At 43.4% G+C, this 13,469-nt stretch overlaps 1 protein-coding gene across 1 annotated transcript in view; it reads left to right on the top strand.

Annotated features, from left to right (window-relative positions):
* The first annotated feature begins 359 nt into the window (after positions 1–359).
* LOC139445103 (uncharacterized) overlaps positions 360–13,469 on the top strand; it is a 44,734-nt gene continuing 31,624 nt past the window's right edge. The window contains exons 1-11 of the mRNA XM_071226193.1: positions 360–437; positions 2,761–3,056; positions 3,272–3,326; positions 3,766–3,829; positions 4,565–4,707; positions 5,928–6,061; positions 7,303–7,405; positions 9,581–9,596; positions 9,870–9,898; positions 10,265–10,389; positions 11,251–11,374. Of these exons, the coding sequence (XP_071082294.1) occupies positions 2,791–3,056; positions 3,272–3,326; positions 3,766–3,829; positions 4,565–4,707; positions 5,928–6,061; positions 7,303–7,405; positions 9,581–9,596; positions 9,870–9,898; positions 10,265–10,389; positions 11,251–11,374 (1,059 nt within the window). The 5' untranslated portion in view covers positions 360–437; positions 2,761–2,790. The remainder of the gene's footprint in view (positions 438–2,760; positions 3,057–3,271; positions 3,327–3,765; positions 3,830–4,564; positions 4,708–5,927; positions 6,062–7,302; positions 7,406–9,580; positions 9,597–9,869; positions 9,899–10,264; positions 10,390–11,250; positions 11,375–13,469) is intronic.

Raw genomic sequence — 13,469 nt, 5'->3', positions numbered from 1 at the left:
TGTCAGAAATGAATCCAGAATGGAGTAAAATATTTTGAAATTAGAAGAGAAAAGCATGCTCAAATGTGGCGAATACGTCATCGGCGTCATATCTTCAAACTGCAATTAAAATGTCATATCGATCTACATCTTTACTCTATGAATAAATGCATTTGGTCATAAATTAAATTAATTTTACTCAATTAACAAATTGCCACAAACTCATCCACAGTACAGTCATCATTCCGTGTCAGGAGCTTCAATGTGTGCTTAGCTCCTCCCCAGCGCGTGACACCTTCGTTACACACTCGGTTTATAGAGAGCTCCGCGAAAGGGCTATGGCTGTGAGGAGCTTTCCGTGTGCACATGAATACTTCCGGTCTACAACCAGGACCTAACTTTAACGGCATGTCTTGAGTAAACCCAGGGATTTCATCCAGAATTTTCTTCATTTTATGGTAATTGACTTGAGCTATTTTATATATATTACATATTATTCTTGTTTAACCTTTGTTTTGTTATACAAGCGAGTTAACATGTCAAAAATCAGTGTTTTTGCGCTGCTGTTGACATGGTTGACACTTCGATCAAAATCTTGAAAGGTCTTGCCCATTCCCAGTGCACTGTTGTCAATAATCTACATGAAATTTCAGTTGTCGAGTAAAGGTACTAGCTATTGTTGGATTGAAGATTGACAATATTGCAAGATCAAACTCAAAATAATTCTTTGAACCAGTTGAACCAGTTTGAACCGTAATCTTGTTATGTTGCCATTGTTGGTTCACTGGTATGGCATACAACCCTATTCCTGTATTACTGTTCAATTCATTCTGGAACATAGCTGAAATCATCATGCTTGGGAGGTAGCTGTGGTGACCATATCCTTGCCCCTCCACTTGTTCTTTAGAGGGACAGGATGTCCGAAGCTTTGTTACCAACTCGCAGACGTCGTCTTACCATGTGACTAGACTTTTATCTGGTTTGTAAACAAACACACTATTTTTTTTTGGTTTGAGAACTGAATCAGAGATGTGACATCACCATAATCACACTTGGAAATTATGTCATGCATGATTTAAAAACACACAGAACTGTCGACGTACTGTCCCTTTAATGTCAGTGTTTCTAAATGTCACCAATGTATACCATTTCATTTCGCAGCTCACTTCTTTGACTACAAATCACAAAATTTTGGTTTTTTTCAATTTGATCACTTAAACATATAAACATGTCAATTGCTTACCTGTGTATGCGTATGCTTAGTTTTATTCAGCAAGGGTAACTTTGTTAAGGAATCCAGATAAAAAACAACCCACATTATGGGTTTTGGAAAATAGTATGGCAGCCACCACAAAACTACTGTAGGCCGAGCTGATACTATTAGATGAATAGATGAGGGGCTGCGGCAACCGCTGTCCTAGTATGTCCTTCTCAGATTATGAGAATGTGTTGCCATGGGCACAGAGTTGACGTCACACTAATGACATCTTTAGATCTTCATTTTGGAAAAGTCAGTTGTAACATGATGCATGATGACTTTGCATGAAGTGGTACAGAAATTCCCAGCTGTAGGCAGTGGTAGGCATGGTAGGTGAAAGTTAAGTCGTGAAACATGCCCATGATTAACTGGTCAGGATGGGAATTGATGCTGATGCTTTGAAATTGAGGACATTGGATGATTAAAAATATGAACCCGGATTCCTCCAGCTTGGATTGATTCAGATCAAGATCCTGATGATGCTTGGTCAGATCAGGCACCCTGTCTTCTTCAGAGTTCTCTGTGCCATCTTGTGTAGTTAACATGGTGAACATGGTAACTGTGTGCAAAGTTGGTGCGGGGGTAAAGAAAAATGGAATTGAAACCAGTCATAACAGTTGTATACTTCCTCAATAATAAGCATGATAAGATTAACAAAAACTGACCCATATTCTGACCTTAGTCAAAAGTGAACTGCCAACTCTCTACTTCAGAGGAATTTTGGAAATACTTTTGATATAATATGTTACAAGGAAACAAATAGCCTAACCATGCTAACATCTAGTCTGTGAAATGAACATATTGTACCGAAAAAACAGTTGTTCAACAATCTTAATAAAAATATAATAAAAGGGAGCCCAGAGACTCTTCATTTTCAGTAATCTAGACTTGCCAAACATTGTTGACTTGCATGGGCTGTATTTGCTATATATTTGTATCAGGGTCTGTAAGACAGACTAGGAAACAAAGTTTATTGTTTAATGTGAGCATGTTATGCTTGTTGACCCAGTTTAATAGCTTGCTCTGTCCTCCTCTGTTGTGGGTAGAGCATCTGCCCAGTGAAAGGAAGGTCAGTGGTTAAACACACTGGCTGTGTCATATCAAAGGTGATAAAAGATGATACCGGGGTACTTGTTACCCTGATGGCGCTTGGCATTAAGGGAATGAAACAAGGACTGGTCAGCCCATAGTCTGTATACTGTGCAGGCCTCAAGTTAACTATATGCAACCTATTAATCTATTAAAGACCATGGCAAGTCAGTAACACAATTGCAGCCGGGAGATAAGGTTAAGACAGCTAAAACAAAATTGTACCATGTCTTTGATTGCCACTTAGAAGTTGGCTGGACATGAAGACATGAAATGAAAGTTGTTATCCGTGAAATATTTCATGTCTTTTGATTTTGTGTCAGCAATTTTGTTATCATTTAGATTAATAACTGAGGTGAAACACCATTGGCTAGAGTGAGTAAGACTGATACTCTCATGAGAACCCATTTCTGTCTATAATCTCACCATTTCAGATATTTGAGAAAATATGAGACCGCACCATCATGCAAGGCTATCAGCAAGGTCAAGGTCAGTGGCCAGGAGGTTATGACAAAGGAGTGTCTCTGATCAAACAAAGTGGAAGGGCAACTGAAAACACACCTGAATGGTACAGAGGGAAGGAAACAGATTCCCCCAAGATGAGCATGGTAACCCATGCATTGGAGTCCCTGCAAGACATGCGTGGTGGTCAGAGTAGGAAACGCCCGGCGCGGGACTCAAGGGGAGATTCTAGAGCTAAGGATGCCAAGTGGACACGTTTTGACTCAGGGTAAATATTGTTGGTTAGTGTTCCTTGAATGAGATATCAGAAATAAAATACTTCATCCTCGCTTATCCAGTGTATTATGTTTCCATTCTGTTCGATAAATACTTGGACCGTCTTGTTTTGTAATAGAGTATTAATGCTGTCTCACTGTATTGTCAAGCCCTAACAAAACATACTGCCTGGTTTTAAAGGCATTATCTCCTTGATGTTTGTTGCAGAGGTCCACCAGACTCCACGGGTCAAGGTCAGGATAACAGCTGGAGGTGTACTAAGGTGAGTTCTTCACATTCGGGGGATGGTGGGTTGGCCTAGTGGTTAAAGCCTGGCCTTGGGATGTGAACCCCATACCTGATGCCCAGTGACGCCAGGGGTCACCAAAGGAAGAGGCACATAAGGCTTCCGTGTTACAGGTAAAGGTGAGTGAGTGAGTATGGTTTTACGCATATTTTAGAATATTCCAGCAATATCACCACAGGGGGACACCAGAAATGGGCTTCACATGTCGGGAATCGAACCCGGGTCTTCGGCGTGACGAGCGAACGCTTTAACCACTAGGCTACCCGACTGCCCCGTTACAGGTTAGAAATTCAGAAAGAAATTGTTGTGTCTGAATAAGTATACTAATATCATGAATATCCAAATTCATGTAATTTTATCTGATATCAACTTATAAGCAGCCCTCTAAGAGTATTTATCTCTTTCTTTTTTTCAGTGTAACAGTAAAAACATTGAAGGAAGGAACTATTGCATCCTTTGCTACTCATCTCGGGAAGTTGGTGAGTTGTTTGATATTTAATACTGACTGGCTCCGTGGGGTTTCCGGGTTAGAATAGATCCCAGCAACCTGTGCTGGTCCTAAGAGTGAGTGAGTGATTTGGGTTTAATGCCGCTTTTAACAGTATTCCAGTTATATCGCGGCATGTCAGCTTAATGTGGGAGGAAAGCCCGAAGTGATGCAGGTCTCAGACGCTTACCGCTTCGGTGAAACCCACAAGAACGGTATGGTGCTGACAAACATATAGAAACATATTTGGGGTGAACCGGGATTCGAACCCACAATCATAGGTTTCTGGCGTGTCCAGGGGACGCAACTCTGCACAGCGAATCGCGGTGCCTTAGACGACTTGGCCACCCTTGCCCCCATTTCAGTTTGGAAATGGTGGCCCAATTGGTGGTTAATGTCTGCGACCTGCATCATTTTGGGTTTTCCTACCACATTAAGCTGACATGCTGTGATGTAACTGGAATACCATTAAAATCGGCGTGAAACACATCTCACTCGCTCAATTTGACAATATTTTGCTTATATTTTCTTCAGGCATGAGGCTGAATCTGAATGAATACCCCAAGTAAACTATCAATGTCCAATGTGTATGATAATTGTGACAGTAAATAGTCAACATGGTCAGTGGCTCAAAATGGTATCTGGAGCCCAGTTGTGTTGTGTTCAATGTAGTATTATGCACAAGAAAAGATGGATTATAACTGATATTCATTTGTCTGTGTTCCAGGAGACCTACCTTGTGAGGGTCATCATCTACCTTCTGAGGGTCATCGTCTACTTTCTAAGGGTCATCGTCTACCTTCTAACATGTCTAAGGGTCATCGTCTACCTTCTAGGGGTCATGACCTACCTTCTAAAGGTCGTGGAAAGGTAAGATTATGAGAAATATTACCCACAAGTGTAGAATGACTGTGTGCATTAACTTTCAGATATATCCACATGTGCATTTTATCTATTTTCAATGCTGATTGGCCTGTTGTAGCCATATGACATCACAGTGCTTTAAAATCGATATGTTGTCATCCAGTGTTCATGTCGTCACAAATTGATAACATTACATCATCTGAACAATAGGCTGCCATCAGTGAAGTGTCCCTGTAGGGTTGACCATCTAACATGATTTTTCTTCATTTTGTCTCTTAAATTTACTTAAAATGTAATTTAGGAAAACGTAGTTGAAACTAGGAAGTAGGGAATATCTTTCCCTTGTTGTTTAACAGCATGCTCAGCAATGTTCCAGCTATATGATAGCAGTATGTGAATAATTGGCCCAGACAATCCAGTGATTGATATTATGAGCAGCGATCCATGCCCTCAGTGTCTGATGACATGCTGTCAACCAAGTTAGTAAGTCTGGCCACCCTATCCATCTGGTCGCCTCTCACCACCACCATAGGTTGCTGAGGACCTACTCCAACCTGGAATCCCCATGAGGGAGAACTAGAAGCAGGGGTCAAACAAGTTGGTCAGCTGTAACTAGTCTACATCTCACGTTGGACCTATTTATGTAAAATAGATAAGAGTTTAGGAGAGACAACTTGTCCCTGAAGATTTTGTGTCTGACTAATGGACTAGTGGACATGTCTATCCCTGTGAAGGACTTTAATATGTTAACATGTGGTGATGTTATTAAACACTGAATTATTTCTCTTTGTGACCGAAGGCTGACTAAAGTTTATTACCTATAATATTGGAAAAACAAATGTCACTGGCTTCCACAGGTCACATTTCACTTGTAAATATTTAATGTTATCACAATCTTTTGATTCATTCTTTCATTCCAAACTAGCAGCCATACACCCACCCAACCATCCATCCATCCATCCATCAATCCATCCATCAATTCCATCCATCAATCAATCAATCAATCAATCAATATGTCCATCCACCCATAAATCCATCAATCAATCCATCAATCATTCAATCAATCAATATATCTGTCCATCCTTCCGTCCATCTATCCGTCCATCCTTCCGTCCATCTGTCCGTCCATCAATCCGTCCATCAATCCGTCCATCTATCCGTCCATCTATCCGTCCATCCTTCCGTCCATCAATCCGTCCATCAATCCATCTGTACATTTGCTGTAGGTGCGTGAGGATAAGGCCAGCACGCTCTACGTGTTTGACCTCCTGCCGACAACAACAACACCTGAACTGTTCAAGTACTTCTCCCAGTGGGGAGGCATGATTGATGTCTACGTAAAGATAAGGGATGATGGAATGTGAGTACAACTTCTGATCAGGCCTGCGTGAAAGGTCGCACTGAAATCTGGGTTGAGTGTGTGAAAATCTGCGTTGAGTGTGTGAAATTGTCTCGTGGGTGAACAGGGGCACATTTTGAACAAAATCACTGCTGACCTGGTGGGCTAGCTAACCTTAATAGTTACTGGCCATTTTCAGATTACACAAGCTTAAATAAGCGATAGATCATTTTTCCAAAAATTTGATTCTACAATGTTATCAATAAAGTAAACCTAAATTGCAAATCATAAGTCAACTGTTACGAAGGAGGGGGGGGGGGGGGTCTCGCCAACCTCATATGGCTATAGATATGGACTCTCTTTTTCACTTTTGATGGTTGTACTAATGGTTGTTTTATTTTCATCAACTAAGAGGTTAATAAATCTCTGTTAAAATTTCAGCAAATTAGTCGTGGTGATAAGAATATTTTAGAATCTTTAGCCAGACCAAAACGTTTTTAGTCACAGGCGAGGAGGGAGGCAGTTTTTTTGCACACATTCATATGAAATCACAAGACTTTCCATGACCCTTACCCCTTGCCACATCACACAAGCACATAGATTTTAGTGATCATGATCCTAATATCTCTAGAGTGAATGATATGTTTATGCATTCTAAATCAGAGCTGGATGTGCAGAGTTCTAGTTGTAGGCTCTGCTAGTGTGACCTCAAACCCAGATTTACCCCATTTGACATCCATGGCCACAGCACACCATCTCCATACCGATGCCTGTCTGTGGTTTAACCTTGGCTTTCCCCACACATCAGTGTTTCCATAACCGATCATTGTCAGTAATTTACCTGTCAAATAGGCCGTGCCTGTCTGTGGTTTAACCTTGGCTTTCCCCACACATCAGTGTTTCAATAACCGATCATTGTCAGTAATTTACCTGTCAAATAGGTCGTGCCTGTCTGTGGTCTAACCATGGCTTTCCCCACACGTCCGTGTTTCCGTTACCAATAATTGTCAGTTATTTTCCTGTCAAATAGGCCGTGTCTGTCTGTGGTTTAACCTTGGCTTATCTCAGACATCAGACATCAGACACTGTTTTGAAATGGCACCTCACTGTCTTTCCACATTCCTGATTTTGAGTGTCAGCAAATGAGCAACATAAGTTTTGTTTGTTTGTTTGTTGTTTAAAGCTGCACTCAGCAATTATTCCAGCTATTTGACGGCAGTAACATGAGAAGTGAGAAATAAACACCTAGCATGTTCTTTCAGTTCTTCAGGAAAAGGCCTTGTACAGTACAGGCGCCGAGAAGATGCTCAGGCCGCTCTTGCTGCTGGTCCGCACTTCATCCAGAAGAAACAAATTATTGTCACGGTGAGCTCCAAAATACTTCTACATATGTACACGCTCTCCAGTACCCCATGGTTGTGGGCCCTAGAGATTGTGAGGCTCAATTGGTCCCAAGTACCCTGTGCTTGTCCCCCTGGGGGTTGTGAGGTAGAATCGGTCCCAAGTACCCCATGCTTGTCTCCCTTGGGTTGTGGGGTAGAATAGGTCCCAAGTACCCAATGCTTGTCTCCCTTGGGTTGTGGGGGTAGAATAGGTCACCAGTATCCCATACTTGTCTCCCTGGGGGTTGTTGGGTAGAATATGTCCAAAGTACCCCATGCTTGTTGTCCCAAGGGATTGAGGGGCTCAGTAGGTCCCCAGTTCCCTATGCTTGTCTCCCTTGGGGTCCCGAGTACCCGATGCTTGTCTCCCTGGGGGCTCAGTAGGCTCCCAGTACCTTATGCTTGTCACCCCACAACCCTATGCTTGTCACACCGGAACCCCATGCTTGTCACCCCGGAACCCCATGCTTGTCACCCCAGTACCCCATGCTTGTCTCCCCAGTACCCCATGCTTGTCACCCCACTACCCCATTCTTGTCACCCCAGTACCCCATGCATGTCACCCCAGTACCCCATTCTTGTCACCCAAGTACCCCATGCTTGTCACCCCACAACCCCATACTTGTCACCCCGGAACCCCATGCTTGTCACCCTAGTACCCCATGCTTGTGTGCCCAGTACCCCATGCTTGTCACCCAAGTACCCCATGCTTGTCACCCCAGTACCCCATTCTTGTCACCCCGGAACCCCATGCTTGTCACCCAAGTACCCCATGCTTGTCACCCCAGTACCCCATGCTTGTCGCCCCACTACCCCATTCTTGTCACCCCGGAACCCCATGCTTGTCACCCTAGTATCCCATTCTTGTCACCCCAGTACCCCATGCTTGTCACCCAAGTACCCCATGCTTGTCACCCCACTACCCCATGCTTGTCACCCCGGAACCCCATGCTTGTCACCCAAGTACCCCATGCTTGTGTGCCCAGTACCCCATGCTTGTCACACCGGAACCCCATGCTTGTCACCCAAGTACCCCATGCTTGTCACCCAAGTACCCCATGCTTGTCACCCAAGTACCCCATGCTTGTCACCCAAGTACCCCATGCTTGTCACCCAAGTACCCCATGCTTGTCACCCAAGTACCCCATGCTTGTCACCCCAGTACCCCATGCTTGTCGCCCCACTACCCCATTCTTGTCACCCCGGAACCCCATGCTTGTCACCCTAGTATCCCATTCTTGTCACCCCAGTACCCCATGCTTGTCACCCCGGAACCCCATGCTTGTCACCCTGGAACCCCATGCTTGTCACCCCAGTACCCCATGCTTGTCACCCCGGAACCCCATGCTTGTCACCCCAGTACCCCATGCTTGTCACCCCAGTACCCCATGCTTGTCACCCCACTACCCCATGCTTGTCACCCCAGTACCCCATTCTTGTCACCCCGGAACCCCATGCTTGTCACCCCAGTACCCCATGCTTGTCACCCCAGTACCCCATGCTTGTCACCCCACTACCCAATGCTTGTCACCCCAGTACCCCATTCTTGTCACCCCAGTACCCCATACTTGTCACCCCAGTACCCCATGCTTGTCACCCCGGAACCCCATGCTTGTCACCCCACTACCCAATGCTTGTCACCCCAGTACCCCATTCTTGTCACCCCAGTACCCCATACTTGTCACCCCAGTACCCCATACTTGTCACCCCAGTACCCCATGCTTGTCACACCAGTACCCCATGCTTGTCACACCAGTACCCCATTCTTGTCACCCCACTACCCCATGCTTGTCTCCCCACTACCCCATGCTTGTCACCCCACTACCCCATGCTTGTCACCCCACTACCCCATGCTTGTCACCCCACTACCCCATGCTTGTCACCCCACTACCCCATGCTTGTCACCCCACTACCCCATGCTTGTCACCCAAGTATCCCATGCTTGTCGCTTGTTGGTGACTTGGTTGATCATGTTGATTGTGGTGAACACCATGGATGACATGAATCTGGTCCAGACTCAATTATTTACAGGACATGTTATAGGAATAGGACTGAGTGTGGCTTCAGACAATACATTATAAAACAAAGACAGTTTTTGTTCATGTTGTTATTTATCAAAACTGAAATTTCTAATTAATAACCTTGTTTCTTTTTCCAGGACAAAAAGAAGGCAGGTAAGTTGTCCACAAATGGGAAGGTCGTGCACAATTGCTTGTAAACTCATGATTGATGATTGGATCATCAAAATTAATTGCTTCTAGCTTTAATCGGGGGGCGTGGGTGGCCAATTCATCTTAGGGGCCGCAATTTGCTGTGCAGAGTTGCGTCCCTTGTGCGGGCGGGCGGGCGGGCGGAGAGAGAGAGAGAGAGAGAGAGTCATGCAGTCCTGATACCATGGACATGGATACTGTATCCACTTTTTAACAGACTTACAACTTCCGTTTCAGACCCAAGGAAGAGTCTTACGAATATGGTCGTACGTATTTATTTCAATCAAAGATTTTATTTTATTCTTTCTTATACATAAAGAAATAATCAGTATCGTCAATAGTGAGAATTACTTCCCTTAGTTATGCAAGAAGGATGATAATGTTTTACCAATGAGGTACTGCTACCACTAAACAAAAATCGGGGAACATTCCATTATGGTTCACGCCAGAATGACCTTTCATTTCACCATTCATTTCACCATTCTGAGTGTTGCTTACCAGATAAGTAACATTCGGAATTTGTTTTCTGATCATGCAACCTCAAAAAGGGCATTAACAAACAAACAAACAAAAATGTGTTTTTGGACAACCATTGTCAGTTTACAATGTTATGCTACAATTTTCTGTTGTAGGCCTTACAGAAGTACAAGCTGTATGTGACCAACATACCTGCTGACGTGACTCAGGACGAACTGTTTAAGTACTTCTCCCAGTGGGGAAACATGTTCTCCTGCGAACTAGCAGGGAAACTTGGGAGGTAAGATGGCACATCATTCCCGATCATCTTCATACACAGCACGATTTAGGTTAGAATTTATCTTCAGCAGCCCATGCTTGTCGTAACAGGCCTCTAAAGGGATCGGTTGGTCAGGCTCGCTGACTTGGTTTGATGCATGACATCACATCCCATCTGCCCAAATCAATTCTCATGATTTCAATCACTGGATTGTCTGGTCCAGACTCGATTATTTACAGACCGTCGTCATTTAGCTGGTATATTGTTGAGTGAAGCCTTAACAGCAAACAAAAAACATCATGAGACTGCCTCTGTGGTCTAGTAGTTACAATGTCTGCCCAGATCTTAACAGATGGTGGGGGCACGGGTGGCCCAGTCGTCTAAGGTGCCGCCATTCTCTGTGCAGAGTTGCGTCCCTTGGGCACATCAGAAACCTATGATTGTGGGTTCGAATCCCAGTTCGCCCCGATTATGTTTCTAGGTTTGTCAGCACCATACCTGTGCTCGTGGGTTTCACCGAAGTGGTAAATGTCTTAGACCTGCATCACTTCAGGCTTTCCTCCCACATTAAGCTGACACGCAGTGATATAACTGGAATACTGTTAAAAGCGGCGTTAAACCCAACTCACTCACTCACTCACTCACTTAACAGATGGTGCTTGTTGTAAACGCTAAGGAAATAAAACAAGGACGGGAAAGCTCAGAGTTGGTAAACAGTATCCATGTTAAACTGCAGCATGGTATCTCCGTGGTTTAACACATTAAAACCAGTTTTTGTTTAGTACTTGTATACCGAGACACACATATATGCATACACATCGCTTTCATTTTGAATGTGACGTTCAACAGCTGTGCACATTATTTCCCCTCTCTCTGTTTCAGAGGCAATAAGTTTGGCTTTGTGTCCTTCACCAATGAAGAAGATGCTCTGAAATGTCTGAACTTTCCGAGCCACAGTATCCAAGACAGGATTCTGTATATACATGTGTCGGACAAGAGCAAGTCTGTGAGTGATATTTATTTTTCCGTTATTAGTCAAAACTATGACAAGATTTGTCTGAATATAATCCATGTCAGCACTGTAACTGGTAAAGTAAAAATCAGATGTGACATTTGCATATTGGGACCTTGTGGGGATCTGGGTTAGGATTGGTCTCCAGCAGCCTATGCTTATTGTTAAAGGTCACCATATGGATGTGGTAGTCAGGCTCTGTGACTTGTTTGATAGCATGTCATTGACCTGTTGACGCCTTCATATAGCTGGACTGTTGCTGAGTGCGGAGTCAAACAAGAAACAAAAAAACAAAACTTCATTTTTGGGTGGTTCACAGTATGAAATTTTTAATCTTTTGTCCTATGTCACGTTGTGCATTTCACCCTCACTCTGATCCTTGAGTTGGAACTATCCTTGACCCTGTTTCCGAGTTCCAAAAGCACCTCGACCAAGCCCATCCTCGCTGCAACCATGCCCACCACAGCCACCACCAGCTGACCACTAGCTGTTGCCATGTGGCTTTGATTGTGTTCTGAATGCTGTGACTTCTCCTGAGACTACATCAATCTTGGTCTGTTTCTTTAAGAGTCTTTGCATTTTGTGGCTGACTGTTCCAAAGTAGGCGAGGCTTATCTCAAAGAGTGCAGATTGTTGACGGGGAGATTTCTGAGTTTTCCTGGTGATGTTCTGTATTGTCTGTTGTACTAGCTTGACCTTTCTTGACTTGAGGTGGATGGTTGGAGGCAACAACATCCGTCATGATGCATCCTGAAGTAATTATTACGTGATGTATATAATACAGATCGTTGAATGTAAAAAAAACCATTTGCTATCAAAACTTCTGTTTGCCATCATAAACTGTACCGTATATGACCGCAGATAAGCCGACCCCGTAGATAAGCTGAGGTGTTAATTTGACCATTGAAATACGAAAGAAAATGATATGACCCGCAGATAAGCCGAATCAGGAATTAAAAGACAAAAAACACTGCGAAGTCGGACTGCAAGACATGTGCCAGTACTCGCAGATATTCAAAAATATAAGATGAAAAATGTTGTAATTATATTGAAAAAGTCATTAATATTTCTAATAAAGATTTAACAAACCAGTCATCCACTTTCATAATGTGGGAAGCTGTTTCTCGTGGTTTTTTTTAATCTCATAATGATCGTTATATGTTGCCATCAACAACCAAGCGCCATTTTGTGAATCGGTGTATATAGAATTATGAACCCGTGAGAAAATATATCAGCAGGAGCGAAGACTCACAGTTTGAATTCAGCATCGTAAGCATGGCGTTTTCGTTTAAAACTCATGATGAAAATGTCAGTCAGTTGTTGTTGTTGTTGCATTAGGTGTTTAAGAGGTCGCCTTCTGCCTAGGCAATTTCGGCTGACCTGTCCCTCTTTGGGACTCCTGTGTGTGAGAAGGGTTCACATATCTATTGTGATTTCGGTGTTCACATAATTTCTGTTTTTGCATTGATATGATTTCTATTTTTTTATATTGATATGATTTCATTTTTATCCTTGGCTGCTCTGTTTATATACGTTCGAGCAGCTGTCCATCTCTCAGAAATAGAGTTAGTTTGGCCTTCGCTATTGCATCTCTTGGCTTTAGGAGATCTATGACAGATAGCGGATCTAACTGCAATTCTTGTTTTAACCTAGCCCGGGCTGGGGCATGGTCTTGACATTCTAGTAACAGGTGGTCAATGGTTTCAGCCTGATTGCAAGATGAACAAACCTTGTCATAGTGCTTTTTGTGACCAAGTCTGAGGCGTGAGATAGCAGTTTCAATTTTCCTTTCATTTGAGTATGAGTTTGGCTTTTGTTGGACCTTGGGTTGAATTTTGTATAGCCATCTGCCGATCTTACTTGCGTCCCATTGGGCTTGCCATCTTTTTGCTATGGAGGCTTTGATTTTGCTTTTTATCTCTAGTTTACTAAAGGGAATAGGCTGTATATCCGCTTTGTCTAGAGCTAGCTTCGCCAGTGAGTCTGCTTTTTCATTTCCATGAATATCTATGTGAGAGGGGATCCAACACAGCTCCACCTGTTGCCCTTGGTCCGATAGTTTTGTATATTCGTATAGAATATTGTTGAC

The sequence above is a fragment of the Haliotis cracherodii genome, unplaced genomic scaffold (genome assembly GCF_022045235.1).
Source record: "Haliotis cracherodii isolate W230 unplaced genomic scaffold, xgHalCrac1.p SCAF_6, whole genome shotgun sequence".
NCBI lineage: Eukaryota > Metazoa > Mollusca > Gastropoda > Lepetellida > Haliotidae > Haliotis > Haliotis cracherodii.
Note: the sequence above shows the minus strand (reverse complement) of the source record. Positions and strands in the feature narration are given on the sequence as shown.